At 39.4% G+C, this 27867-nt stretch overlaps 3 protein-coding genes across 5 annotated transcripts; all 3 read right to left on the bottom strand.

Moving 5' to 3' along the window:
* Positions 1–325: 325 nt before the first annotated feature.
* Positions 326–10321, bottom strand: LOC138200558 (amyloid-beta A4 precursor protein-binding family A member 3). Of its 2 annotated transcripts, none has more exons than XM_069153341.1 (11): positions 9856–10321; positions 7669–8695; positions 7021–7051; positions 6760–6905; positions 6327–6413; positions 4694–4873; positions 3727–3906; positions 2614–2826; positions 1608–1727; positions 1165–1305; positions 326–1055 (listed from the first exon to the last, which is right to left on the bottom strand). In XM_069153341.1, the coding sequence occupies exons 2-11, from the start codon at positions 8680–8682 to the stop codon at positions 984–986; spliced, it is 2184 nt and encodes a 727-aa protein (XP_069009442.1). In that variant the 5' UTR covers positions 8683–8695; positions 9856–10321; the 3' UTR covers positions 326–983. The 2 variants fall into 2 exon arrangements, with proteins under 2 accessions (XP_069009442.1, XP_069009441.1); XM_069153340.1 differs by having other exon boundaries at positions 7669–8802.
* Positions 10322–10868: 547 nt separating this feature from the next.
* Positions 10869–15080, bottom strand: pex11g (peroxisomal biogenesis factor 11 gamma). Its single transcript, XM_069153342.1, has 5 exons — positions 14928–15080; positions 14260–14457; positions 13360–13538; positions 12497–12559; positions 10869–12323 (listed from the first exon to the last, which is right to left on the bottom strand). Exons 1-5 carry the CDS (start codon positions 14988–14990, stop codon positions 12095–12097), a joined length of 732 nt encoding a protein of 243 aa, XP_069009443.1. The 5' UTR covers positions 14991–15080; the 3' UTR covers positions 10869–12094.
* Positions 15081–15952: 872 nt separating this feature from the next.
* LOC138200560 (FYN-binding protein 1) lies at positions 15953–27509 on the bottom strand. Of its 2 annotated transcripts, none has more exons than XM_069153344.1 (16): positions 27408–27509; positions 23799–24453; positions 22784–22898; positions 21906–21961; positions 21685–21722; positions 21299–21330; positions 20655–20784; positions 20339–20501; positions 19354–19504; positions 19132–19148; positions 18610–18670; positions 18332–18374; positions 17904–18066; positions 17439–17472; positions 17056–17093; positions 15953–16923 (listed from the first exon to the last, which is right to left on the bottom strand). In XM_069153344.1, the coding sequence occupies exons 1-16, from the start codon at positions 27408–27410 to the stop codon at positions 16895–16897; spliced, it is 1728 nt and encodes a 575-aa protein (XP_069009445.1). In that variant the 5' UTR covers positions 27411–27509; the 3' UTR covers positions 15953–16894. The 2 variants fall into 2 exon arrangements, with proteins under 2 accessions (XP_069009445.1, XP_069009444.1); XM_069153343.1 differs by lacking the exon at positions 27408–27509 and adding an exon at positions 25902–25922.
* Positions 27510–27867: the final 358 nt, after the last annotated feature.

Below are 27867 nucleotides of genomic sequence, written 5' to 3' on the forward strand. Positions count from 1 at the left end.
GCGCGAGTGGCAGCCTGTTGCAGCAGCTCCCCCCTGAGAGCCCCCCTGCTGTAGCGACGAAATTTCCCCTCGGGGATTAATAAAGTGAAATAAAATAAAAAATTAAAAAATAATAAAAAAAAAATTAAAAAAAATTAAAAATAATAATAAAATGATATATGCAATTGTTACATCATTATTCTAAAAAACATTTCCAACGCAGCTCAGCTGTATAAAGCATGTCATTTGTTTTCAAAATATTAAAATGTATATATGGTCAAGAGTACAAAAAGTAACTTTGCATCTGAAACATACAGCAACCAATGGCTCAATAAATAACATCAAGCCATCTTACAGATCATTTTAATGAACATCCAAGACAGCAAATTCTTAAAAATATAAGCATCTCTCTATCAAATAAGGCCTTTACCTTAAATGTGCATTATATCTGCTTCATGTGAGGCACAGTCAGTGAACTATTGTACAAATAAACCAGAGTGCTGCTGTAAATAGTCTCTGAAGCTTGTGGCAGACACTTGCTGATATGTACGTGTACATGACAGACTGAAAGTACATCACAATGTCTTGATTCAATAAGGGTCCCCCCCCTTCAAGCATTGTAACCTCAGGCACACTAGCAGCACACACCAGGCTGGAAGACTCATGAAGCACAGGATATTTGATGCTTTTCACCACCGTGTAAGTTAGTGAAGTCAAAAAAAGATTGCTCTTAGGCATTTCAACTACTGCCTGAATTGTTAAATATCTGATAAATATAAAAGGAGAGCTATCATATATCCCTGTCATTTTAAATTATGCTTTCATATTCAAATGTTCTGTACATTTTCAAAATATATAACCTGTCTAGTTTATGGTATTCAGTGGTGTGACAACAGCCTAGAATACTCTGTAGGATCAATTGCATAATATTTTTTTGAGTTTGGCAGAAGCTCATGTAGCTTGTACACTGTGCAGTATTTTTGTCTTTGTGAAGCAGGAAGCGCTCAAAGAAACACGGGCTGCTCCTGTCCTGTTAAGAGTCGATACGTTGAGGCTGGCATCGTCTTCAAATGAATCTGTCCAGAGAGAGAAAAACGAAAACAACGTTCATTCAAAAATGTAAAACAAACTTTGAGTCGGATGCCAAACACTGTATTTAGTTGAAAGTATTTCATCATTTCTCACCTCTCCGACAGCATTTGTCAGGGTCTGGATGATCTTGTCGTGCGGCGTTGCAACAACACTCTGCCCGTTGATTTCAATGATGCGATGACCGACACGGATTCCTCCTCTCTCCGCTATACCACCCCGCATCAGACTGCAGATCTGCAATTGGAAGACAGAAACTTTCTTCATTTCAAAACAAAAGACCTGCTATGTGCTTTATTTGTCCGATAAGTTCGTTTGGTTAAATTCCCAGGTAAAATAAACTCTCTTTCTTCTTTCAAGGGAAAGTTGACTAAGTGCACAGGGCTCTTTTATCGAAACACCCTGCACCTGCACCTGCAATCTGGCCAGTAAAAACCATTGTCATCATCTACTGTTGGCCACTGAAGGGTTAAAGGATCAGTTAAAAAGCTGAAGGGAGTTTTATAAAAGACAGGCTGAAAATATGAATATTCACACACAATGCCGTCCTCCACACTGAAGCCCAGCTGAAACTTGGGATCTGGTCTCCTTATAATCGCCATGGTGACCGGAGGGCAGTGGACGATGCTGAGCTTCACATACTTTTGACTTTTCAGGTCCTGAATCGGAAAAAAAAAAGCAACAACAACAACAAAAAAAGCATTACAAACTTGTTATTCATATAACTGACAAATCATGTTTTTCTGCCGGCGTTTTAGTCATCCTGAGTGGATTGACACTCGTCTTCTCTTCAGTCTGTGAGAGACTAATAATTTATGCCTGAATTTTTTTGTGAATCTGTTAATTAAGCACATTAGTTTCCATATACACCCATCTAACAAATCATTAATGGTGTGATACTGAAGTGGACTAAACAGAGGCATAGTTAATTTATTCATTCACCAAAGTATACGTTTTATGAAGGAAGTATGAATAATGAGTGCCAGAGGGTCTCTGCATTCGCTGAAAACACAAGGTGAACAATGAAATGAACCACAAAATTGAATAGCGTATTATTACTAATAAGGTAAACATTAACAGACAGAGGTTAAAGGTCACATTGGGATCACATAAGGTCAAACATCCCACTTCAGCTCTAACTAGAAATGTGACCAGCTAAATTATCAAAACTTAAATTTAAACCCGAGAGAGGAAAATACCAAAATATGCTCAAATTCTAAGTAAGTAACGTAAAATTACATTAAAAATGTATTTGATCACAATAGTTCATATGATAGCTGATTTTCTGTGATGTGCAGGTGTCCATCAGTTGATTAACACTGATTTTGGTCCTGAAAACCAAAATAATATCAGAATCCACATTACTACATGGAACCACAGTGCCACCTAGTGCATCCTTACGACGGCTGTGAAAAAGACATTCACGAGAAGCATCTGAAGCCATCAGAGCATAATGCGACTTTAATATCATTTTTACATGTTGATATTGTTACCATCATTATTATCACTCGGATTATACGTTTGTGCTCCGTGTTCCCTTCTTACCCGGATAATGTTCTGGCAGGTGGTGATGGGCAGACCCACCATGCTGGTGCTGTTGACGGACATGATGCGGTCACCGATGCTGAGCTCACCACAGCGCTCCGCTGGGCCTCCATGAAGAAGGTTGGCCACCACCACGGTGGGCAGGATGGAGCCCCAGCCTGACTCCACCACCGCCAGCCCCAAGATCTCCCCAGGAGCCTTGGTGATGACCACCTGAACCGCAGACACATGGAGGCTTGGTTAACCAGTGTTTTCACCACAGTTATCTACACCGGTATCATTATTTGTTTTACTGTGTGCTTGTATTCCTTTGTAAAAAAAAAAAAAAAAAAAAAAAAAATTCTCTTTGCAAAGCTGTGTGTGATCACCATAGACTGTTTGGATTGAAAAAAGTTAAGCCCCAGATGCACTTTCAAAACCAAAGCGGTACATAAGAGACAAGCATAATATCTGGTTATCTGCCACATATCCAGTTGTCAGTGTTTGTCTTTGGATGGCCTTTGCAGATGTTTGTAGCTGTCAAGATGCAGAACATATACTCAACTTTCTTATGTGTTTTGGAGTTAAAAAGAATATTCACCTTCTTTTCTGTCTGTTGTTCTCTGAAAACAATATCAATAATGGCTGTTTATTGTTTGTTTTTTCATCAGGGAACTGAAGGATTTGGGAGTTCAGGGTCAGAAGCTCACACGCAATGTGACCTGATACATATAGTCACTGGCAGCACGGCTCTGCCAGCAGGACAACTTATAAAGACTCAGCTCTCTTGGTCAACGTAGCACGCACTGAGGAATTCATCGCTTAAACTGAGACGTACTGTGACAGGAACATTAGATGGAGAAGCGCAGGACTGTATATTCTTTATGTCCAACAAACAAGACCTGGACTAGACGCTCTTCCACTATGGGTTTTACAAGACACAATATGTTTTTACACGAGTCTTTGTAGAAAAGCTAAACCATGATTTAAGATTAATATAAGTGAATATTGTCTTGCATTGTGCAGCTACACTTGCCACCAGTCTCTGACACATACATGCCTGTGTGGATAAGAAACCATCACCACACAGTGACTTCATGTGTGGAGACATGTGGTCACAATCACTCTGCTTACATCTCGGAGGTTCTGAGAGTCGGAGAAGTGGGCCAGGTCTCCGTTGTAGAGCTCCTGACTTTCCAGGTAGTCACTGTACTCGCCCGGCCTCAGATCGCTGGCCTTGATGCCGTTGGCCTGGAGGAACTGCTGGTAAGCCACTCCGAACGCCTGCCCGATGGCCTGGGCGATGGTCTGAGCCTGGACGGAGCGACCGGAGGGAGGAGACAAAACATTGTTGTTACATTCATGTCTACGGAGAGACTTTATATTTGAATATTAAGGGCGTTTGTTAAATAAATTTTCTTCCTACACTTTTTATATCCTTAATTTCCATATGAACAAATCAAAGCAAATGGGTTCATTTGCAAAAGTCTAAACAGTACAGCTGAGACCAAAAACACATCTGAAACTGAGGCATCTGCAGAAATAGAACATAATGAAGAAGTTCAAAGTTCCTTATTTTCTGTTTCAATAGTTATTTTGTATATTCCCATATCCTTTCCAACTGTAAACCTTGTTTAAAATATTTCCATAAACTTATTATAAACGAAACTTTTCATATTAAATGAGTTCAGCTGTGAAATCCTGTCTGCAGAGGCCTCATGGCCTTCAGTATCCCGCAGCTAATTAGTTGCTAAAAGAAACTCTTCTTCCTCCTATTCAGTGTTGCCAACTGTGGGAAACTGGGACGACAGCCAGACCATTTTTACATTCAGGAGAGCTCACTGGCAGTCTGGAGGAAGGAAACCAGGCCAGGCAGAAGCTGAAACTGTTGTCCAGCACAAAACAGCACATTTAATGTGAGCTGCAACAGTGTGCAGCGCAAGCGACACCAGTAATATTGTCTTGACCCGTCAGCCTGTTTACATTATGTTGGATGAAAAGAGAAGACACTGTTTGTGACCTTCATAAGAGCTAAGAAGAAACACGTCACGCTGATCCTAAGCTTTCTTCACTATGTAAACACTTTAGTTCACCAACTCACATCCTCGGAGGAGAAGACATGGCAGACCATTAAGCAATTCTTCTGAGGCCCCGAGGAGGACGATGAAGAGGAAGAGTCACTATCTTGCCCTTTACGTTTCCTGCGTGCCATCAGGACCACGATGTCGCCAATGTCAGCAATGTAAGAGATCATCTGCAGAGCGTGATCCATCATGGCCTCCTGAGTGGAAAAAAGGACATGAGGGGGTTAATTTGATTAGAAACACAGAAGACAGAAAGGTCTGGTTCCCAACCTGCAGAGACTTGAAACTTGAGAAAGAAAATTAATCCACTGAACACAATAAGCAATGCCCCACCTTTTTTTCTTTCTTACAGTCAGTTGGTTATTACTGCCTGGTAATGTACTTTCAAGCAGAGATCATTTCCAAAAATCTTACATGATTTATTTACAGGAAGTCCTGGTCCCAGTGGAGACCTGGGCTTTTATTAGTCTACTCTCCACATTAAAAAAATAAAATAAAATCAAAGTAGTCCACTGACCACTGTCTAAAAGCAAAGCAGAGTGGTTTACACTATTTCCAGTATGATTTGTGGGAAGTGAACATGTTGCTTTAAACTTCTGACCAAGCAGGCCAACAGGAAAAAATACAGAGAATATTTTTTCATGACTTATTTTGACCAAAAGAAAACCCCTGACGAACTGAACTGACGAGCTGCACTGACAAAAAAAAAAAAAGTGTAACGGTGGACATGATGAACGTCATAAAAAAGATTTTGTGACTTTTCTTGTGTTGGAAATGGTGCTGTTAAGCAACTGACTACTGAATATTAGAGGTTAAAGAGTCCTTTAAATGCAACATAAGGAAGAATTTGCTAAATCTTCTTTCAAATTATTTTTGTGATAGAATAGTTTATAAAAGCAATTTTCACTTTAAAGGTAAACCCGGACACAGATATGTGATGCAAAAAGCAAAATTAAAACTATGTGGCTCTTACAGTAAGAATACTATTTGTAAACAGAAATGTCAAAAGAAAAAAAAAAAGAAGAAACTGTTTATGTAAGTTTCACCCAGCCATGCAAAGTGGGTGATGATGGTAGATGACCCACTTTTACTCTCCTGACAATTCAACCACACAGCGGAGAAAAATAGACTCCAGTTTTACTGCAACATTACTGCAGAGGCCTCATATTAAATCACCACCAAGTTCTATATTAAGATTTCCTGCTGAGAACTCAGCTTGAAGGTGAACATTTAGAAGTGCAAAGCTGCCTTAGAAAATAAATATAACCATGAGTTCAATGACATTTAACTGATGTTCATGCAGACAGGGACACTTAATCAGGAAAATACACAATAGAGACACGCTAGCAACAACAGAGATCTATAATACAACAGACCAGCAGCAAATCCTCCCTTCATGAGGATTCAAATGTTCAGTTGTTATTCAATCTGATGGAGAGGTGTTGATTTATTTTAAAAGGTCACTTTTGGAAACTGTAATTTGTGGTGCTGTTGAACTGCACAGGGTGTTACTAAGAGGTGTTCCTAATATTTTGTTCCTACCATTTAAATTAATGGGGTAGACAAAAATATTAGGAACATCTCTCGGTATAACCCAGTATAGTATACATAAATGTATGCGCTTGGATGAGTTTGATGAAGTTACAGTACCTGTGTGTCGGCAGTGAGCACTTTGATTCGCTGAGTGGAGATGAACAGATCCACCTCTGTCATTGGCTGAGACTCTCCCTCTGGAGCCTGAAAGAGACACAGTGCATCCAGAGTCACGACAACACCGAGTTGAGTATCACAGGAAACATTTTAGTTTCTCTCAGAGAGATGAGTACATGACATGCGTATCTTTAATCTACTGGAAACACCCCAGCAGACTCATGTTTCATGGTAAAAGAATTTAGACTTCAATCTCGGTACTTTTAGTAGGAAAAATATATATTTACTGCAGCAAAACCACGCAGAAAAACTATCGATGCACAGCAGTTGGTGTGTTTTGTTTCCGTTTTGTCACAGTTGGTATGTTGAGGTGGTGTGCTTCTGTTATTTAGGCTGATGGTTTGATGCATCTTTTTTATTTAATTTAATGTACCTTTATTCGGTCCACGGCCTCCTGAGCCTGAGCCATACGAGTGTTTGTTGACGGGTTCTTCACTGACTTGATCTGAGTTGAGCCCAGATACTTGGCACCAAATATTACCCCATCCAACAGGTCCTCAGGGTCACAGGGACCAGGCACTAAGAAGTAACACACGACAGTATCATTAAAAAGATTTCTGTTATCAACGAGGTATTGGATGGATAATAATGGATCATTTTTCAGTGAAAAAAGAAACGCGCTGAAGTGACTCACCATCTTTATACGAAGGATGGTCATCAGCACTCTACAATGACAGCATGAAGATCAAACAGATGAATTCAGGTCGAGACTCAATCACGCGGTAAAAAAACAACAACACAAGTGTAGTTGATCCTCACACCTTTAAAAGATAACTTCTGATTTTCAATAATTTTAGTCAAAGTTGATTACAAGATCAAAGGAAGCTGCTCTCATTTGCTGGTTGTAATTTTACAAACCCAAAATGAAAGATATCTCACTCTCCTTGGGTTGTAGCATTATTAAATAACTACTTTAAGTCTCTCTTTCTTAGTTTTGACATTATGTACATTTAATTAAATGATGAAAAGTAAAAAAAAAGAGAAAAAAAGTAAATACTGTATTAATCAACTTGTCAAAAAGCTACAGATGACAACTACATGCTAAAATTGTTCAAACTTCAATATGACAGAGGACAAATACAGATTTTATTTCCTTCAATTTAATTTTTGTCTTAAAGCTGACACAAATCTTTTGCACACAAATTTAAAGCATACATTAATCTGGATTGTTTGAAACTCGTGATCACATCAAGAAAATGATCATCTGTAGCAAATTCAATTAATAAATTTACTTTAACACTAACTAATTTGCATTTCGGCTGATTCCAGTAAGAGCACCGACCTGCTCGCTCTCTGCAGCAGCTTCTTCCTCTGGAGGCTCCTCCCCCAGCTTCATCCATACTGGCTCTGGATACTCATCATCAGGCAGGGAGGCGATGGAGTCGTCCCTGTGCCGCTGCTGTTGACCGTTTCCATAACGCCGCCAGAACTTCCGGGCGTCCTCCTGGCTGTAGGAAACAGACACTACGGCGTCCACCTCCCCTGTGTGGGGCAGACAGGTGGGGCGGGGCGCAGCGCTGATCTCCGTGCACTGCAGCAGCCCCAGCAGGTCTCTGTGGTGGCTCTCGGAGAACAGCAGTCCCGTGGTTTCTGCGCTGTCGTCGGTTAACAGGGAGGGAGCGCATGCTTCCAGCTCAGACTGGCTGGAGTAGTGACGGCGAGGCGCAGTCCAAGGACTGGGATGAGGCTCTTCACCCATCAGCTGGAGCTGGCTGAGCAGGGTGTGGATGCGGCTGTGGTCTTCATCACCTGATCTTCTATTGGCAACCTCAACTTCCTCTTCACTGACCCTATTCTCAACGTCCGTAAAGGTCACCTCCTCTTGGACTTCGTCTTCGCCTTCCGACCCCTCCGCCCTTTCCTCTTCCTCCTCCTCAACGACCCCATACTCTTCCTCCAATTGCACCTCAACATCCTGGACTGGCTCGGCCACATTTCCAACAAGCTCCTTCTGGTTCACGTCCACACATGGAGTCAAAATTTCTCTCATGTCCAAAGGTAGCAACACTGACTCACCCAGACTTGTTTTGTCCAGACTGTCAGCTGAGGGAAGCAGGCTGGGGTCATCCAGGTCATCTGCTGAAGCTGCTTCACTCGAGGAGTCCGACCTCCAGTCTAATGGAGGAGGCTCGATCAGGTTGTAGGAGTCCAGCTCTTCTGCCTCTGAACCTGGCGGAGCTTTCATGGCGAGACAGCTGACTTCAGGCGAGACTCCATGAACAGAGACCGAGTCAGACGACAGGAGGTCTGCAGGTGCAGAGGCTGACTGGTCAACAGGACAGCCGCCGGACTCCATTTTATGAGCAAACCTGTCACAGGAAAACTGGCATTACTGTGCTTGTCCCCCTGTTGAGGTCACGGTGCAGCAGGATTATCAGGAATTGGGTTCACAGGGTTTCCAACCACCTGAATGACACTGAAATTAAATATGAAAAAGAAAACAATTATTATTGATCCCAGCAGAGCGAAAGACTAACAGTGCGTTCAGTGTTTGTAGAGATGGTCGCATCAGATGACCGCAGCGTTATCTGAATCATCAGACCTCCTCCTCATTGCCCTCTGATCATCAAGATAGGGCCTAAACAGCCTAAAGCTCAAAGTACACGAACAATGTGTGCAATATAAAGTGTGCAACCCAGAGTACATCAGGCGTCACCTGTTTTTACCCAAGAAATGTGTTTTCATACAGCTACATTCAGTTATTTTTGTATGTGTATTCATATATCCTTAATCCTGGAGAGCGGTGCAACCATGTAAGATAAAGCATACCAAACTTCATTCCAAAAATGTTACATTTTAGGATATGGTGCCTCCAAGAAAATGTGGTATTGTCAAGCAAAACTGAAGACTCATTTATCTTCTAAATTCAGGTGTTTTAGTCAATTCAGCAAATACAAATAACCCGCCAGGCAGCGCAGAGTTTTACAAAAACACATCACTTCTTCATACGCAATGATGTGCTGACAAAGTTCACAGCAAAGACATCCAGAAAACCAGACATTATGCGGCACATCGCACAGATAAGCACGTTTGCTCGGATCTGTTTAGTGGCTATAATGAATAGTTTAGATAACGTTATCGGAGCCGGTGGCTTTTATGGCTGCAGCCACGTTAAACAACAGTGAAACCTAAAATAGACGAAATCTTAATGGGAGCTGGAATAGGTGCATACCTCTCATTACAAAGAACAAGAGCACTTAAAAGAGGTAATTACAGCTACAGGGCTGACATCACAGGAAAGGTAAACGCAGATAAAAAAAAGAGGAAAAGGAAATACTAAATCCTTAAATAATTTCACTCTGTGAGTGAAGACAGCCGAGTTTGGCTAACCAAAGTTAGCAGTTCAAGTAGCTCGGAGGGAACCGCTTCTCTCTGCTGGTGACCGACTACGGCTGCAGCCGCATTGAACGAGACACGGGGATTAAACTGGACTTTTAAAACTCAGCGGGTTGAAAAGAGGAGCACTCACCCGACGTTTCAAACGTTTCTCGGTTTCTTTGTATCCAGACGGAGACTCTTGAGGGAGACACGACAGATGAGTGGACGTGGTGCGGAATTTGAACCTTTTCCAAAACTTTGCTTTTGTTTTGTTCGTCATACTATCAACAGCAGCACTGTTAAATGTATTAATGTCACATAATCAGCAGGTAGGTAACGATCACGGTGTGAATTTGAGGTTGTTGTTTTTTTTTCCACTCTTTGTTGCTGCTGTTGTCGACTGACACCTTTTATTTGTGGGCTCGCTCTGTAGTCGTGCTGCGTTCACGTACTCCCGTCGATGTCGAAATTGACCTAATCATGATCAGTCTTTAGGTTTCTTGTTCCTCTTCTCTGTACACACGACCGAGCCACAAACGACTCACAAATTTTTTTTTTTTTCAAATCCCCTGTTAGTAACAAACCCCAAATCAAACACGTGTGGCATTTAAAAAACAACAACAACCTATTACCAACATTTTATTTATAAATAATGTCGCTTTCCTACTAATGTGTGTATTGTGACAGTTAATGAAAATGAAAATAAGGTCTTACCACCTACTCCGGTGGAATGAAAAGAGGTCTTGCATCTTTTATGAGGTTATTACTTCTCAACTATCCCTCAATTACGATACGGTCGTGGGCACTTGAAGGCAACAACCGCCTACGTCACCGCCAACGTGTTGAACGTTCAAGTCCCGCTCAATCAAACATCGATAGTTTGATCGAGAAAGAGACACCAATTTATGGTCATTATTTTACATAAAACATAAAATTAGTTTATGTTTAATCATTTTACATTTAAAGTAGATTTGGCCCCATTTTCTTTTACAGTACAGACTTTTACAGTGTAAAAAGTCGTCAGTTATCTGGAGATGATTAGACTTTATTCCAAAAGCATTGAACAACATTGAACAATTATTTTTTCACTCTATTCAAATCTTCTGGCTAATGACTAAACCCCTGTGCATTGTGTACTCACATCATCCAAGAGAGGACATATAATTCAACAGCTTATTTTTTTTATTATTATTACCTTTACATTATTTAAAATTATTCTACATTCAATTCGATTTGCATTTCAGGCAGATTCTTTCCTGTTGGTTCAATAAAGACGGTTTCCATGAAAAACGTCATCAGTAAGCAAACCGCGCTTCATTCAAAAGTCTTTCGTTTGTCTGTTGCCTGTTTCGTGCTGGTTCTTTCTTTTCTGCAGCTAATTCCATCAGTTAAGACAACTTCAAAGCCCGAGGGGCTCGTTAACAAGTCCGTTTCTTCAGATTGAGGACATTACATGCTTTAAGCAAACCCTGAGTTGGTCTTTTAACATTACGTGACTGAAGATGAAGGATTCTAGCAGCCTGGTTATCACAGTCATAACAAAAAATTTACAGTTTACGAATCACTGAATGAATCAATGAATCAAGACTTAAAACCAGCTGTGTGGAATGAGTCTCTAAGGCAATAATGTACTTGTAATTCCAGAGTGTGACTGTACAAACTCTGCACTTGATCTTTTAGGATGATTGACAGAACAAGTGGAGCCTAAAAGTCAGTTTGTCAAACAGTTTGTTAAAAGAACCAATCTACGACCAGCCGTTAAGAGGATGCAGTCTCAAAATGACTTTGCGCGCTGACAAACAAGCGGGCACACTGTTTTAAGAGTGTTTCGTACTCCTCAGGCAGTCTAAATGTGTGCTAAACACAAAGATGATTTACACCAGAAGATGCTTCCAGTGTCATTAGGGCTCGAACTATCACGTAGGACCTAAATCCTTTTTTCTGACAACCTCTACACTTCACTAAACTGACACCTAAATACTTTAATCTGCAGATAAAGACCATTAAATTAAAAATAATAATCAGTTTGCTGAAAAAAATAAGAGCAAAATAACAAAATTTGATTAATCTTATCATTAAATGTTGCTCTCGATTGTCTGCTAACCGATTAAAATGTCCAAATATATTAAAATAGCCACTAAACTGGTGAGGCTTGAATTTACATGTCATTTTGGAGGATCGTCTACAACTCTATTATATTTACTCTGCAGTAATAGGTCCACATGATTTTTATTTTTTGTGCTTTTGGCTACGAGCTACAAGGCTGAAATGAATCCTCGCAGACCGTCTGACTGGAGTCGGATCAAATCAAAGACCTGCTGTGAATCCTTTCTCTCAGCATCCTCCATCGATGTCCATCAACCGCTCGGTGCTGGTCAAAGAGTCAGATCTCACTGTGGTGAAGACGACATGCCGTCTGCCTCGTCACTGTCGCCGGTGTTCATCTGGATCAAACCGATCAGAGAGGACGTGGTGCCCAGCAGCCCCACCAGCCAGTTGGGGAAACGTCCCGCCCACAGGAAGCCGGGCGGCATCCAGTGGATGGCGTTGCTGAGGTCAGCGGCGCTGCTGAGGATGGAGAGCAGCTCCCCTCGCATCTGCCGGCGGAGCCGAGAGTGACTGCAGGAGAAGACGCAGACGTCTATCAGGACATGAAGTTTAAGGCTGGAAAAAATGTGTCTGTAAGGTTTGAACCTGTGACTTTTCTTCCACAGAACAATGTCACCATAACCTCGCTCCACGTAAACTGCAAAGACACAAGACTTGTATGAAGAAGGCTGCACATGAAACACCTGTTTCTGTCCCGCTCGTATTTCTTCAGCTTCCTCTTCAGTAGCATCAGAACTCGGACTGATCTGAAGAATACAAGATTCACATGAAACTCACACTGAAGGTGGTCAATAAGTGTTAAAAAAAAATATATAACAAAACACCTCACGCTATATTAACTTTTCAATATAATTGTCATCTGGAAAATGAGAATAAAAAAAAAATAAAACTGTCTGCAAAATGAAATACTCTTTCGATTTTGGTATTTTGTCTCCTTTAAGGTGAAGATAAATACAGTTTATTAAATTAACCTGATACAATTCTAGATTTATCTTATTGTTATCAATTCTCTTCAACTCTATTTACAGAGCAAAATCACCCTGGAGCATGGTCCCAATGCAACTTATTATTACAACGAACACATGCACCAAAACATGAAGCGCACAAAAAAAAAACCAAAAAAACCCCACCAGCCTGTCTTTGGCCCTCACCCTCCGGCCCTTTCAGTTCCTACTGACGACACGAGACTTTAAAAACAAGTCATAAATACTTCATTTAATTTTAAAAGAGAGTAAATTATTTCCTTTAACCGCTCAGTATTGCAGTTTTTAGCAAAAATTATTCAAACAGGTGCATTTTACGGGGACTACTTTAAAGTGAGGATTAATATGTGCTGCTAAAACTCAACATTGTGGCTCTTTGGCATGTTTTTGGAGCGCAATAGATCTCTGCGGCACAGAAATAAAACATATCAGGCTTCGATACAGGAAATATCTGTTTAAAATTAAACGAATCGTTAGCTTTAGGATGATAATAATTCAGTTTCACGAACATTTGGATCATCATCTAATTCATGTCATTCAGTTCATGTTGATGATTATCTCACTTGAGGATCCCCAGCAGCAGCGAGCTTCCCCACAGCATCGTGCTCAACAGCCACCACTTATCAGACTTTACTTTGATGAGCTCGGCGTCGGCCGCCCAGGCGATGTGCTCACAGGGGTAGTACAGCTGGTCCGCCACGTTGGTCAGCACTGAGATGCAGCGAACGCCTGCGTCTTCCTCCTTTTGGCGGACGAGCACCGATTGTTATTTACAGAAAACACAATAAGTGACATGATTAAAAGCAGTTATTATTTTGTTGAATGAATGAAAAATGTTGATGAATGTAAGTCTTAGCAAACAGAGCCACTGTCAAAACTTATTTTATTCGCATTTTAATATCTTATTTTAACTTTCTTTTAATTACATTTACATATTTTTTTATCGCTCTCGTCTATTCTAATATTTTATCACAGCTCCTTTTTAACTTTAACTTATTGGTATTATTTATTTATCTCCCTTATGCATTTAATTTTTGTTTTATTTTTTTAATCTATTTTTGGTTTCTCAATCTAATTTTTATGACACTCTTTTTTTTAACTACTCTTACTGTTATTTAACTTTTAAATATATCTCTTATATCCATATCATCTGTATCTTCTTGTGTGCATTGGTCTTAAATCGTTTTTTAACTTTTTCTTAGATTGTTTGTAATTTCCTTTTCAAATCTACACATCTGTCTTATTATAGGCACGTCAATCATCTGTCACCACCCTGCATGAAAAGTGCTATATAAATAAAGCTTGAGTCATGGATTGAACCGTAGCTGTGTAATCGAAATAATCAAAGTTTTGACTTCATAATATGCATTAATCCGCCCCTGTCTGACTGAACTATTAACACTAATCAGACTTGTGAGGGGGGGGGGGACGCCACGTGAGCAGTGTGTTGTCCTGTCAGTTACCCCGGCTCCCAGCCCGTAGCTGTGGGAATAGGCCAGCATGGAGAGGTCATCAAACAGCCTCAGCATCGTCCTGCAGTGGCTGAGCTGAGCAGAGAACAGCAGCAGACTTTTCCCGAGCTGCTGGGACGAAGCGTCTGGATCTGCTTTCCGAGAAAGAACTCCTCCGACCAGCTGAGAGCCATAACAGACCGTCCTGATCTGCAGAGACAACAGAGGGGGAGACGTGAGGTGATTCTAGGGGTCAGGAGTGTTTTTCAAAGAGGAGACTTTGCTCTCGGAAATGCAAATGCATTTAATATTATAATAGTAATAATAATAATAATAATAATAGCATGCAGCAATTATGCAAACATTGTAATATTTCTGAAATGATATCATACAGAGAAAAATACTTTCAACACATTACTAACTTGTATTTGAAATGTTTAGAAAATCACCAGTTGAAAACTTCATTTTGGATTCGTAATATTGATTAATGTCTGTATCAGAGTTCACAGATTATTTATCACAGCTTTTCAGGAAACAAATTGGGTTTCAATATGACCACTTAACCGCTGGCAGAGAGCTGCAGAGCATCCATTTAAATCCATTTAATAACTTCAACACATTGCAGAGGAACAGCAGCTGAGTGTTTATTTACAGCCCCGAAGATGAACGTAAACACTCACAGCTTTGTCTCTTCCTCTGTAGGACTCCAGCAGGCGGACCAGAGACTCCACAGACTCCTGCATGTTGGTGGTACGTCAATAAAAAAATACTAATCTGTGAAGCTTCTGCTCAACATCTCCAGTCTGAGCTTCATTACTGCACCAGCGCTCAGCTGGACTTTGAAACAGGAAGTGCCCAAAGTAGACTCAAGTAAACGATCATCGATTCATCGAGCTTCTTCTTCTTCTTCTTCTTCTTCTTCTTCTGCTTCTTCTTCTTCTTCTTCTTCTTCTTCTTCTGTCTGCTTTATGCGGACTGAGCACGCTGCTGCCCTCTTCAGTTAGAGCAACGTTAATTAAAGCCTCGACAATAATACTGGCTCACTATATACAGTTTAGACCATAAATATTGTATATATTAGTATTTATGCATGTTGGTTTGGATTTTTTTTGTGCCTCTTTGCTCCGGGAAATTTAATTTGACATCTGTTGCCATACCACAGTGGCAATTATCAGCTTTATTTTGAGATTTACACCAGCACTGGAAGAACTCTGTGGGTGACAGACCTCTTAATATGTAATACACAACATGCAGGGTTCAACAGTAAATTGATATTTACCTACTGGATGTTTAAACTTTAGAGGATTCACAGCAAGATGTAAACCCCTTGATAAGTCTCAAAAATATAAAGATTAGGTTGCCATTAAACTCACAAAAAGAGACTGGCAGTTGAGTTGTGGAACATAATTGTATTGACTGATCAAAAATCAATCTTCATCAAAATTATTGATAAGGAAAAATGAGAAGGAAGAAAGCAGTGGCCAAAGAAAGGAAACACACCATCTCATCTGTCAAACATGGTTCTCTTTTGGCTTACCAGCATACTAAGTCTAATTTAAAAAAAAAAAAAAAAAAAAAAAATTTTTAATAACACCACCGTTTGTAATATTGTCTAATCACCTCCATATAGAACAATATTCCTCCTCCCACTTTACTGAACTTCCAGGGATGTAAAAAAGAGCTGGGACAAAATGATCAGAGAAAGCATTTTATTTATTCAAAATTATCTCAAAGACTGAGAAACACACAAAGCAATAGTTATAGTGTATTCGTTTTCTATACAAGCAGTTTGACAAAGAATGCAATGACAACATGTTTGTTATTCTCAGCACAGGCCTTATCTGTATACACTGTGTGTGTTGGTGTTGTATTATCTTGTGGGGACATACATCTGTTAACAATATGGGGACCTGATTCCCTGTTGGGGACAGAAATAACCACAAGTCCGCATTAATCATTAAATTTAAGAGTCAAGACTTTATGTTTAGGGCAAGTCTCCAGGAAATTAATATAATGTCCTCTGAAATGATGGAAACATGACTGAGTGTGTGTCCACACGGATCTCTCTATACTTTCTATTGTTCACACTCATTTCTGTCTTTTTGTTTAGTTGTATTTAGTTTGAGTTTTTGTACAGCCAAGTCAGTTTGTTTTTTGTTTGAGACCTGGACAGAAATGATCTTCTTCTCATCCGTAAAGCATCAAAATCCACATAACCTTGGTGAATCTTTGAGTTTTCTACACTTGTCCTCTGAAATGATGGAAACATGACTGAGTGTGTGTCCACATGGATCTCTCTATACTTTCTATTGTTCACACTCATTTCTGTCTTTTTGTTTAGTTGTATTTAGTTTGAGTTTTTGTACAGCCAAGTCAGTTTGTTTTTTGTTTGAGACCTGGACAGAAATTATCTTCTTCTCATCTGTAAAGCATCAAAATCCACATAACCTCGGTGAATCTTTGAGTTTTCTACACTTGGATGCAACTTCTGGAATTAAATAAAGTATTTTTATCCAGACAGATCTCTCTCTTAACTTGATTTTCAGGTTTTTGGCATTTAGTTTTAGTGACAGTTTTATTCAGCTCAAGTTTTTAGTTTATTTCTCTCTATCTGACTGTGTGTGTTTAGTTTGACATGTTTTAATAATCAGCGTGGAGAGTCGTTGTCGTAGACATCTGAAAAAGAAAAAAGAAAAAAAGAAAAATATATGTAATTGAAATACAAACACAAGGGTGAATATTTCAGATGAATTTACAGGTGTAAAATTTGCATCAATTTGATTGCAGATCAGGAAATTTCAATCTCACCATCTACGTAGTCGACATCATCATAAATGTCTCCTTCCCTGCAAAGTAAGATTCAAGTTAAATATATTATAACATACAGTATGTCCTATGTGTTTGCACAGGGTATACAGAAAGTATGTCAATATTCATCAATATTTTGTGAATCTTTCATATTCATATATCCTTTTGTTTATTTACTTTGTTGAATAAATGTCTCTCTTGATGGAAACTACTAAGCAAAATACAAAATCTTCAATAAAATAAAAGTTACATACGATCTGTTACCGTAACAACATACAACACATGTTTACAGAAGGGTTATTTGTTATTCATTTACGGCGTAAAGAGACTAAATTAAAGAAATGCTCACGGTGACAGACATGAACTGAGGAGGATTCACTTACATCGGAAGAAGAAGAGATCTGTTCACATAACCATCTGTGAGACAGAGGAAAAAAATAGATAATCAATAACATAATACAGCTTTTGCTGAATTTATGACTCCAATATCTGTAATCTATTATTGTGATATTATATGACAAATGCTAGTCACGGCAAATTACCCACACTGCGTTTTAGAGGCTTACAAGGAGTCTTTATCAATGTCAGATCACACAAACAAGTAAACACTATAAGTGAAGGGAAAAGTAGCAGCAGCACAGCTCCAAATGTTTACCACTATATCGAGTGCACCGTTGTGGCAAAGATCAAAACTCATTGTGGGTAAAAGCTGCAGGCAGAAACGCTTCTGCCTTCAATAGATAGAAGATTATGGATCTGTATGTGCCAGTGATATCTCTGTGTAGACAAAACCTGTGTAGAATTATATTCGCATGCATACTGCAAAAATAACATTAATCTGTACGTACATTTTCCAAACCTGTTGCAACACAGAGCTTTCTTGCTGTTGTAGATATGGATGACGTCCACGACCTCTCCCTGAGTGATGTGCAGATCTTTCCCCCCTGGTTTCTTTATGTCACTGTTAGGATCCACCATCATGGAGTGCAGCACCCTGAGAGGCCCTTCAAACTGGCAAACAACAGGTCAATTCATGAAATATACCAATGCAGTTATGATGCATGAGCTGTATATGAAATTCCTCAGGAATCAATACTGGGTCCTGTTCTTTTCCTCCTATAAAACCTAAGGTATGTTTCCTATTAGACGGGTGATTAAGAAACAAACACCGTGACAAACAAACAGCCTAAACATCTGAATGTACTGCTGTGCAGATGACACGCTGCTTTATTTTCCACTCAAGCCCCCAAAAATGGTGTGAAGGAAATGTGTTTACCTTAAATTTTTTTTTTAGCTCCTTCTCCAGTTTGGGATCTATGCTGGAAAAACCAAGACAATTTCACAGTTAATCAAGTAGCATGCAAACACATATATTAACAACACATTTTCTCATTTAGATCATTGAAATAAATTTAAGGAGCTCATGTTTTATTCTATTTGAACAACACTTACCAGTCCATATAATTAAAGCTTTACATTTATACATTTTATTACATTTAGCTGTGAATATGTCGACCTCTTCTTCTGTTTCAGTGAGCAGATGGAAATAAATACCTGATTTCAGGTGGTGGAGGAGGAAAATCTTCAGTTATTGGTTGAACGTCATCGTAGTCATCTGGGGAAAAGACAAAAGGTACTTTAAAGAGTCTCTTCTTGCAGGTAGATAACAAGCACTTACATTTATCTGTTGAAACAAACAGCTCAAAACAATCATCATTAAAAGTTGTGAGAATAAAGAATGAAATAAACAACTAACACAGGAGAGACAAACTATGAGCCAGCCTTTTTTTTTTTTTTTTTTTTTTTAACAGAAATGTTCACCAAAATAAATTATGAACAATAACTATTTATTAATGTATTTTTCTTCAAAACTCCACTATCCTTACAGTGAATTCTTTTTTAACTATTTCATTATTCTAATAAAACAAAAAAATCCATACAGCAAAATAATAAATAGCTATAATATTATAATAATAAAAATAATAATAATAAAGTTACAACTGATAAAGGTATAAGAATTGTGAGATATTACTTGGTATTGATCCTAATGTTTCCGTGCAGTGTGATGCCACTTACCGTCATCTTCAAGCATGCTGCAAATGAGTGGAAACACAAACGTGTTAGTTGGAACAGACGTAAGTGAAACTGAAAAATAAAGCTACAGCTACAGAGCAACAAATCATTGATACACTCAACACAGCTTTAAAGACTTTGAAAGAAAAGTGCTAAAACAATTTTCTCACAGTGAAATAATTACATACATTTAGTAGAGTGTTGACATAGTCTGTTGTCCTGTACCTGTCTCTGTTGTTGGATTCCACATTTAACTTCAGTGGGGGGTCCGGAGGTGGTGGAGGTAACGGCGATCTGTCAATTTTTTTGGACTGCAGCATTTTTCGCTTCACTGCCTCGTAGTCAATGTCCACACACGTGTTGCTGATGTAGCCGTCTGAAACGAAACACATTGACACAATGAGGTTCTGTGGCTATATCATGATAATTCAGTTTGTCAACACAGAAATGTCCAACACTCAGAACGACAATCAGTATTAGTGCAGAAAAAAACCCAACACATTAAGTATAATGCTGCTCTGCTTTGGTTTATGGTAGAGACACAAAGCCACCAAGGTTTCGTCATCTTACAGGCAGAGCTGAGCATCATCTGCATAACATGATACGTTTTATCTTTAAGTTTAAACTGTAACCACAGTTATTTCAAGAAGAAACTCTGAAAATGTAAGCTTAAATTGGATGTCGTACTTACAAGAACACAGAGAAGATAAAAGCCCAACAATCAGGAGAAGCTACTGCAGCGTTAAGGCATATATGAAAAAAAAAAGGTATGTTTTCATTTGTTGATATGAAAACCTGTCTCCCCAAACCAAGTATGAAAAATCCAATCTCTCAGCTTTTCTTTTGTCAATTTCCAGTATTTCCGCCTGACTTCTTATTAGACAAAATGAAAGAAGAAAAAAAAGATCAAATAGGTGGACAGAAACTCAAGGTATGGTGATGTCTGCCACACGCACACAAAACGCTGCTGGATATTTGAAATAATGACATCCCCGTTTTCCACATTTGAAAGGCAGAATATCATAACAGCAACAAGAGCCAGCATATCAGATGGAAACTTTAAACTGTCTAGCCTTTATATTCACAGACTTTGCTTTGCTTTGTCTACCAGCTTGATGTGGGGAAGTGGATTTGCTGGAAGGTTACAAAACAATGGTTCAGATTTTGAGTTTTCTATTCACAGTTGATTGAAACTTAAATTGAAACTCACAGTTTCCATTCAGAGAGCGAGCCAACCATTTGCCTCCTGGGTTGTTCTTCACACGGAGGATCTCCACGCTGTCTCCTTGTCGGACACTGAGGTCCAGTTTTCCTTCTCCCATCCAGTCTTGTCGGGCTCTGGCTGTATGAAGAACCTCCATCTCGCCCTGCAGCTACAGAGAAACAGAAATAAAGCTGTAACAGTTGATATAATTGAAAAAAACGTGGCCGAAGATGAGTGAGCAGATGTATTTTGGGTTAGGATAAACTGAAAGTTCTATTTTCTGCTCTGCTTTCTTGGTGGACAGGCATTTTTACTGTCTTACCTGAAAGTTCTTCCACAACTCATTCAGTTTTTTCTGATGCTCCAGCTGCTCTTTCTTCTCCTGCTCCTGTTGCCTCTTTGATTCTTTCTTGTTCTTCTCAGCACTGCTGCGGTTCAACTCCAACAGGTCCCTACGAAGCAGCAATGAAAATTGAAATAGAGTTGTCACCTATTCAGTGGCTCCATGTTTAGTTTTCTATTGACGTTTCCTCACTTTAAATTCCTCTAAAAGGTCTACTTTACTGGCGCATAATTCAACTGTTTATATTAAATCACCAGTTTATGTAATATACTGTAAAAGCTGAACATAACCTTTGATTATTTTCCATCTTGCCCACATTTCTGCAGCCCATCCTTGAGGTTTGCCACAGTATCCTGCTTTAACAGGAAATACTGTAATAACTAACTGTTTATAGAAAATGATAACTACAGAAGCAGATGTAATTTTACTTCATCATTTGTAGCACTGTGCAATAAATGCAACACCACCTGCTGTACAAGTGAGAGAATCAACAGGCTTTTTAGTGACTATTTTCAGTAGCAGTGTTGTGAGCGGTGGGTAGCAACAGCAGCAGGCCAATACAGTGCTCAATAAATACAGACACATGACAGGTTTAATGGTAGTTGCAGAAACTTTATACTTACTCATCAATAAACTCGTACACGTCATCACAGTCCTACAAGAGAAAAGGTTTTATTTGCACTGAAAAACTGTCAGATATACAGCATGATTAAATCAATGGGTTTCACCACCCAGTGTTTGAATTTACTTGTTATACTTTGAAGTCCCCTAATAAACAAATCAATACTTCTCAAAGATTAAATCAAATAAAACATGCAGATACAGACTGAAGTTACATTTTCATTGGCTGTACCAATATCAAGTTGGTATTCCAGCAACCTTTATTCATAATTTAGGAAAAGGTGCAACATGTTCTCTCAATAGGAGCCATCTGGTCTGGGCTTCTTATCATGTGTAGCATTCTCCTGACAGAATAAGTTAGATTTCAGTTTTATTTTTCTGTACTTACCCCGTCCATACACTGTGAGCTGTGGTCACTGCACGACTCTGTAAAGTCACATGATATACAGATGTTTTTAAAAAAATTAAAATAAACTATATTGTTCCACAAAATACATATCAATTAGTATCACAAACAAAAATAATGAATATGAAATGTTAATTCCTTAAAACATTTGGTGTCAGAAGAGCTTTAAGAACAAAACAAGTTGTGATTGGTTTTTTTTTTACCATTTTTATCAAAACTTGCGATATCATCGTAGGGGTCCTGTTCATCGTCAATGTCGCTGCAAACAATAAACAGACATGTTTCCCTGGTCATTATTCAACATCTTATTTTTTTTTTATTTTTATTTTTTTATTTTCCTTTATAAATGTTGAAAATTCAAAATGCTCAACCTAATCTCCAAAAATGTTGATATAACTATCATCTGGGCAGCATTATGCTTATTTAAGATTATATTTGGAGTAGCAGATTATTTGTATATAAACTTTATGATACAGCACTGCCGTGCTTATATTAGAGACAAAAACAGGAACGAAAGACACAAAACCAACAGAACATGTAGTAAACAGACAACAAAACATCCGATTTATTTCCTACAAAATATCGGTATTTCCTATGACATTACGTCTTTACTTGAATTCTTTGTTTTCAGTCAGTAGAACTGACTAACTTTTTTTTTTTTTTAATTTATGTTTCATTCTTTTTAAAAACCCCTCCTCAAATTGCCGCAACATGCAAGACATTTCATTCAGTGTAATTATAGGGAAACTTCTGACAGACTGAAAAAGCTTAAGATCATAAAAATGAAAGTATGATAAAAGTGTGACGGTTCCAGTTTTCCTCCATTAGATAGTTGGAACTGTCAGACGTCATGGTTACCCAACATGGATCTGAGACCACTTGATACCTGGATACTGTAACAATTGTGAAAAATGTTTACTGTTTCTGTAAATTAGTCTCAGTTTATTCTCACTCCATTTCCTGACTGCAGCAGTAAATACGACTCTTAAATAAGAAGCTAGTTGTGTATTTAAAGATTTAACAGAACTGACATGTCCGGCCTTCTTTGAGGACACAATGCTGTTAACTTGTAAATACTCACACGGAGGCGATCTGGCGCGGCAGTCGGCTGGGTTTGCTGGTTCTTTGTGGAGGTTTTGGAGGACTGATCACTTCTGGTGAAGAAATCCTTCTGTGTGCTGAGCCTGGCGAACCTGCTGTGAGAAGCAAAGAGAACGTCTTTATATGAAGAAGCAAAATGAGACGAATCATGTCATGAAAGACATGCTGAAACTTTTTCCTTTTTTTCAATAGTTATATTTGTTTGTTTGCACATTTTCGCACAAAGACGAAGCTCACTGCGGCTTGTCAGTGACACGACTTTTCTTATAGAGTCTGATGAAACAATTCTTACAAGATTCGCTCTGAAAAATGAAAGGACTCTCTTTCTGGTATTTGATAAGCTGTCAGCAACATTTACATCTGAAAATCTATCAATTAATGCACTTACCTCGCCATTTTAAATTCCATCCCTGACATTAAAGAAATATTACAAGCACACAATAAAAACTGCACCAGGGGTTAGTGATTTAAAAAGACTTGGATACAATAACACAAAAAGATTATTCCACATGGACAACACGATGACATGTATGATTTCCTAGGCCTGTTTCACAGCAGACAATTAAAGGTGTTTCTAAAAACATGGACAAATGGCTCTGCTACATTAAAGTGTCCCAGTGAGTCATGACAGTGTGACCAACACCAGAACCCTTCAGATGTAGTCCATAAAAAGGACTCAGTCATCATTAGCTTTATTATCTCCACCTTCGTTTCCAACTGACATGACAAAATAATTGCAGGACAGGAAATAAATTAGTTTGTCCTTGAGTGACATTGACTGATCTCCCAGTAACAAAGGACACTGTCATGGTTTCGTTGGGTCAATTATTTTCAAACAGAAACAACCTGAATCTGCATCAAAACAAAAAACATGAAGTCAGAGAGATAAAAGCAAAGACATTTCAGCATAGGCCTGAATGCAGAAACCTCCGAACTAATTAGGTGAGCTGTACTCCATTAAAAAAACGGAGCGATAATAAGCCAGAGGGACGTACCGTCACTTTTTCTCGGGGCAGGTAAGACAGGTCCTCGCTTGACCCTCAAGAAGGGCTCCAGGTTGACGGTGGGGGGCCGTTTGGGTTTCAAAGGCAAGGGCCCTTCAGGGGGCAAGGCCTTCCTCAGCGGCGTTACATCTCCTGCGCTGCTTTGTCGGGGCTGATTTCTGGATTGAAGATGGGTGGAGATGGGAGCCTTAGCTGGAACCTTAGCTAGAGCCGTAGCCGGAGCCAGAGCTGGTGCCAAAGCTGGTACCAGAGCTGGGGGCAGTTGGACACCTGGAGGCTTCTGGTGCCTCACCATCATGTTCTGTAGCATCTCCCCTTTCTGCCTGACCATGCTGGTGTCTGCCGGCTGGATGGGTGCTCTGACTCTAGAAGTGGGAGGCGGTCGAGGGAAGGACGCAGGTTTGGAGTGGATGGGGGCTGCCATCGGCTCTGCCCTCGGGAATCTCACCAGGCCAGGGCTAGCCGAAGGAGGAGGAAATGTGGGTGTCAGTCTGTGATCCAGCTCATTATCTGACATCGGGACGAACGGCCTCCCGAACCCAGGTCGTGGAGATTTAGGTGAGTTGCTGTCTCGGCTGCTGGTGTCCGAGGTGCAGGCGTTGTTGATGAACCGGGCCCTCAGAGCCTTCACATCAGTTTTCTCCTCCTGAAAAAAGCACAGGAGCACACACTCAGCTGCAGCTACTCCGCTTTAGAAACAGGAAGTTAGCAGCAGAGCATACAGCAAGGCATGCCCCCCACGCTCACAAACACCCGCTCATCAAAACCTCATGCTATCTTTACAAAGTGAGAATGCAGCGTGCAACAACACAGTTTCCTGGTTGTTTTGATCTTCACAGAGCAGACGAGCGTCTACACAGACACACAAATCTTCTCGTGGCTCTCTAAACGGCAATGAACTAAAACCAGCAATTAGTAATTATAACTCCTTTTAGAGATAGGATTTATAAGATAAAACCAAGTCAAATCGTCACAAAGTATGCAGTTGCACATTAAAAATATAATTTTTTTTTAAAACAGGTAATTACTAATTTTGTTTTACTAACAATTTTCAGAGAAACAAAAGTAAGGATGAACCAATCCTGCCTTTTCTATCCAAAAACATAGCATAGTAGCTTCTAATGCCAAGTCCCAATCTGACACCTGTAAAAATCAGTTTCTTTTATTTTAATTGTCATTTTTATCAAAGCTTGTAAGGATGTGTTGTTACGCACCTAACATTTTTGAAACAGTAGAAATCGAGCATTATGCTGACAATACAGTGATTTATGTGCATAGTTGCACAAACCATGCATCTTCCAATCTCGGTAAAGGGTAAATAGTCTGCATTTATAATAAACTTTATCACTTTAGGGGTCTCAAAGCCCTTTACAGTTTGCCTGCCATTCACACATCAGTGGCGACAGAGCTGCCATGCAAGGCGCTCGCCTTCCAGGAGTAACTTGGGATTGAGTGTCTTAACCAAAGACCTTTTGGGATGTGGACAGGAGGACCCGGGGCTTAGTTGGCAACATCTGAGCCACAATTGCCCCCAATCTCACTCACACAATGAGCTATATTACAACAGGACTAAATCAATCACATCTCATGTTAAATGTAACTAAGGCTAAGTATGTTCCCCTAAAAATGTCCATGCATCATTCTGGCACCATATATAATATATGATATCAGGGCAAAAATTCAAGTTCCTTTGGTTTCATTTAAAGGATTTTGGATTTCTTAGGACATCATTGAGTTTTAAAACATATGACATACTGGATGTAAATGTGATGATGAGTCCATATTTCACATATTGTCAGACTATATGTCTGACTAAATAAAATAAAATAAATCTTTAGCAGGTGGAATCAGAGAACTCTTTTTCAGAGCACTAGTTAGCTGATTTCTAAACGTCATCAGCATCAAGAGAGCGATGAAGCAACCATAAATTTGGAGTGTTGTGAAACATGACGAATAAACATCTCTGATAATCTTTTGACAAAATGAAAACAGAGTCTCCCACCATCTGTTGTTGGAACACTTAAAGCTGTCACCTTCATGAAGTCAAACAGAACATGATGAGCAGGAAGTACTCCCAACCACACATCTCTGTACCTCAGCCAGCATCCTGCACCGGTTGCCATAGAAACACCCCCTGTCACCAATCCTGCAGCAATAAGCTGCAAGCTCTCTTTTGACTGGGTCGCTGTCTCTCATTACATGGAACAAAGGAAGCTGACAACGTTTTTTTTTCTCTACACCACAACACACAGATACGGGGTTCCACTTTCAGTCAGAGAGCGCCTGCAGCACAGAAACTGTGTGTGTGTGTGTGTGTGTGTGTGTGTGTGTGTGTGTGTGTGTGTGTGTGTGTGTGTGTGTGTGTGTGTGTGTGTGTGTGTGTGTGTGTGTGTGTGTGTGCGAAAGAGTTTTCGCACAGCGACACACGACTCACCCAATGTTTTAAAACATTCTCACCACAGACTGTAGCTGTACAGATGTGCTGCAGGGAAAGTACATTGCAATCATTTGCAGTGATACTCTGTACAATTCCTTTAAATATGTTTGGTGTGAAAAAGTCAGTTTTCTGGTATATTGTGCAACTTTGATAATGTCTGTTAATATTAAGGCCACACAGATAACCAGGGAACCAACCGTTTTCGTTTGTATTGTCCTAAATCAGCTTTGAACTGCACTAACATGAACTGCACTAACATGAACAAAAGGTGATATTAAAAAAAAAAGTTTGATTGACTAAAGTAGGTTAAAACAGCCTATTATCAGATATTAGGTAGCAGCAAGGCTCTGCTACAGAAAGAAGACATTGGTGGTAATTAATTGACTTAATTGTTGCTGTGTTCAACAGCTGACAAAAATCAAATATTTAGTCTGGTTTCAGTGGTGCCACAGGAGTCATGATAATCAAAAGTTTATATTCATCCTAATGAAAAGAAAAACCTGGAGGACATGGAGGATTCTTTACATTTTAAAAACAAATTATCAGCAAACAGTGACCTTTTTCTATTTAAAAAAAGGTCTTAAAATACTGTTGACATGTATGATTTAGGATATATGAGAAGGAAATACCACAACGGGCGAGTAAAATTAAAGCGGCATTAATGACACTGTGAATCATTAACCAGTGATAGCTGTGTAATAAAGCTTTCTTTCATCAGTGTCAGCATCAGCATGAATATTCATTTTTCTAAACTCCAACTTCCCCTTTTTCCAGTGAAAACTGTCTAAATGATCGAGATAAAGAGCAAGTGTCACTGAGGACATGAATATCTTACTGAATTTGTGGATACATCGTTTCGAGATGTGAGTTGTGAACCAAGTTGAAAAGTATTACAGTTGTTTCAGGGAGTTTTGTTATAGTTGTGGTACATGGGAAGGAATCCAGGAGGAAGGAAACCATAAGCTACAGTGAAACAACAAAACCTGCTGAGGCTCTTTCTGGAAAAATCTGGTAATTTATAAACTCTTCAGTGATCAGGAGGAAATGATGAGAGAGCACAAGGAAAGCTGTGAAGGCTGTAGACAAGTTAGTCAGTTCATTGATTGATATATTTAAAACAACAACAAGCTTTCTGAATAAGATAGTAAATAACAATGTCTTACCATGTTTGCCTTGAGTGATGTTCTATTGGCGGATAAAGTACTCCATGTCCAGTGGTTCTGTCCTCAGTATCCACGCTGCTGCTGCCGCTGCCGCTGCTGCTGCCGCTGCTGCATGACGCCTGCTACTAAACTTACTGCAAATGAGGAAATGCTCAGTAATTCAATGTGGGCACCTGACGGCGACGCAACACGGGGTTAACAACAGAAACGTTAACATGATGTCACAGTTTGTTTCATTTCTCCTTAAAAAGGTCACGTTTTTCATTATTTGTCTGATAATGTGCACATCAAGCAGAGCAAAAATAATCCTGAAAGTCCCATTGGGTAGTAGTTCAGTAGTTCGCTGTCATTAGTGTATTTTATGATCTGTATGTCTGAGTGCAGAAACGGGAGCAAAAAAGAATGAAAAAACTTAATTTAGAAAACACAAGACGAAGTGAGGGTCTGAAGAAAAATATAG

The sequence above is a fragment of the Embiotoca jacksoni genome, unplaced genomic scaffold, assembly GCF_022577435.1.
Source record: "Embiotoca jacksoni isolate LCO1_2020_lvr unplaced genomic scaffold, fEmbJac1.0.p SCAF_19, whole genome shotgun sequence".
Taxonomy (NCBI): Eukaryota; Metazoa; Chordata; class Actinopteri; family Embiotocidae; genus Embiotoca; species Embiotoca jacksoni.

Excerpts from the sequence above, each read along its gene's own strand:
- LOC138200558 (XM_069153341.1), bottom strand. The coding sequence starts at position 8,682 with ATGGAGTCCGGCGGCTGTCCTGTTGACCAGTCAGCCTCTGCACCTGCA. Across the intron at positions 7,052-7,668 it reads CTGCTGCAGAGAGCGAGCAG|AGTGCTGATGACCATCCTTC; the intron begins GTCGGTGCTCTT and ends CTGTCATTGTAG. Across the intron at positions 6,414-6,759 it reads AGGCCGTGGACCGAATAAAG|GCTCCAGAGGGAGAGTCTCA; the intron begins GTACATTAAATT and ends TGTCTCTTTCAG.
- pex11g (XM_069153342.1), bottom strand. The coding sequence starts at position 14,990 with ATGCAGGAGTCTGTGGAGTCTCTGGTCCGCCTGCTGGAGTCCTACAGA. Across the intron at positions 12,560-13,359 it reads CTGCTGCTGGGGATCCTCAA|ATCAGTCCGAGTTCTGATGC; the intron begins GTGAGATAATCA and ends TGTATTCTTCAG. Across the intron at positions 12,324-12,496 it reads TACGAGCGGGACAGAAACAG|TCACTCTCGGCTCCGCCGGC; the intron begins GTGTTTCATGTG and ends CTTCTCCTGCAG.
- LOC138200560 (XM_069153343.1), bottom strand. Across the intron at positions 19,505-20,338 it reads TCGCTCTCTGAATGGAAACT|ACGGCTACATCAGCAACACG; the intron begins GTGAGTTTCAAT and ends GTTTCGTTTCAG. Across the intron at positions 18,375-18,609 it reads CCTCCACCACCTGAAATCAG|CATAGATCCCAAACTGGAGA; the intron begins GTATTTATTTCC and ends TGGTTTTTCCAG.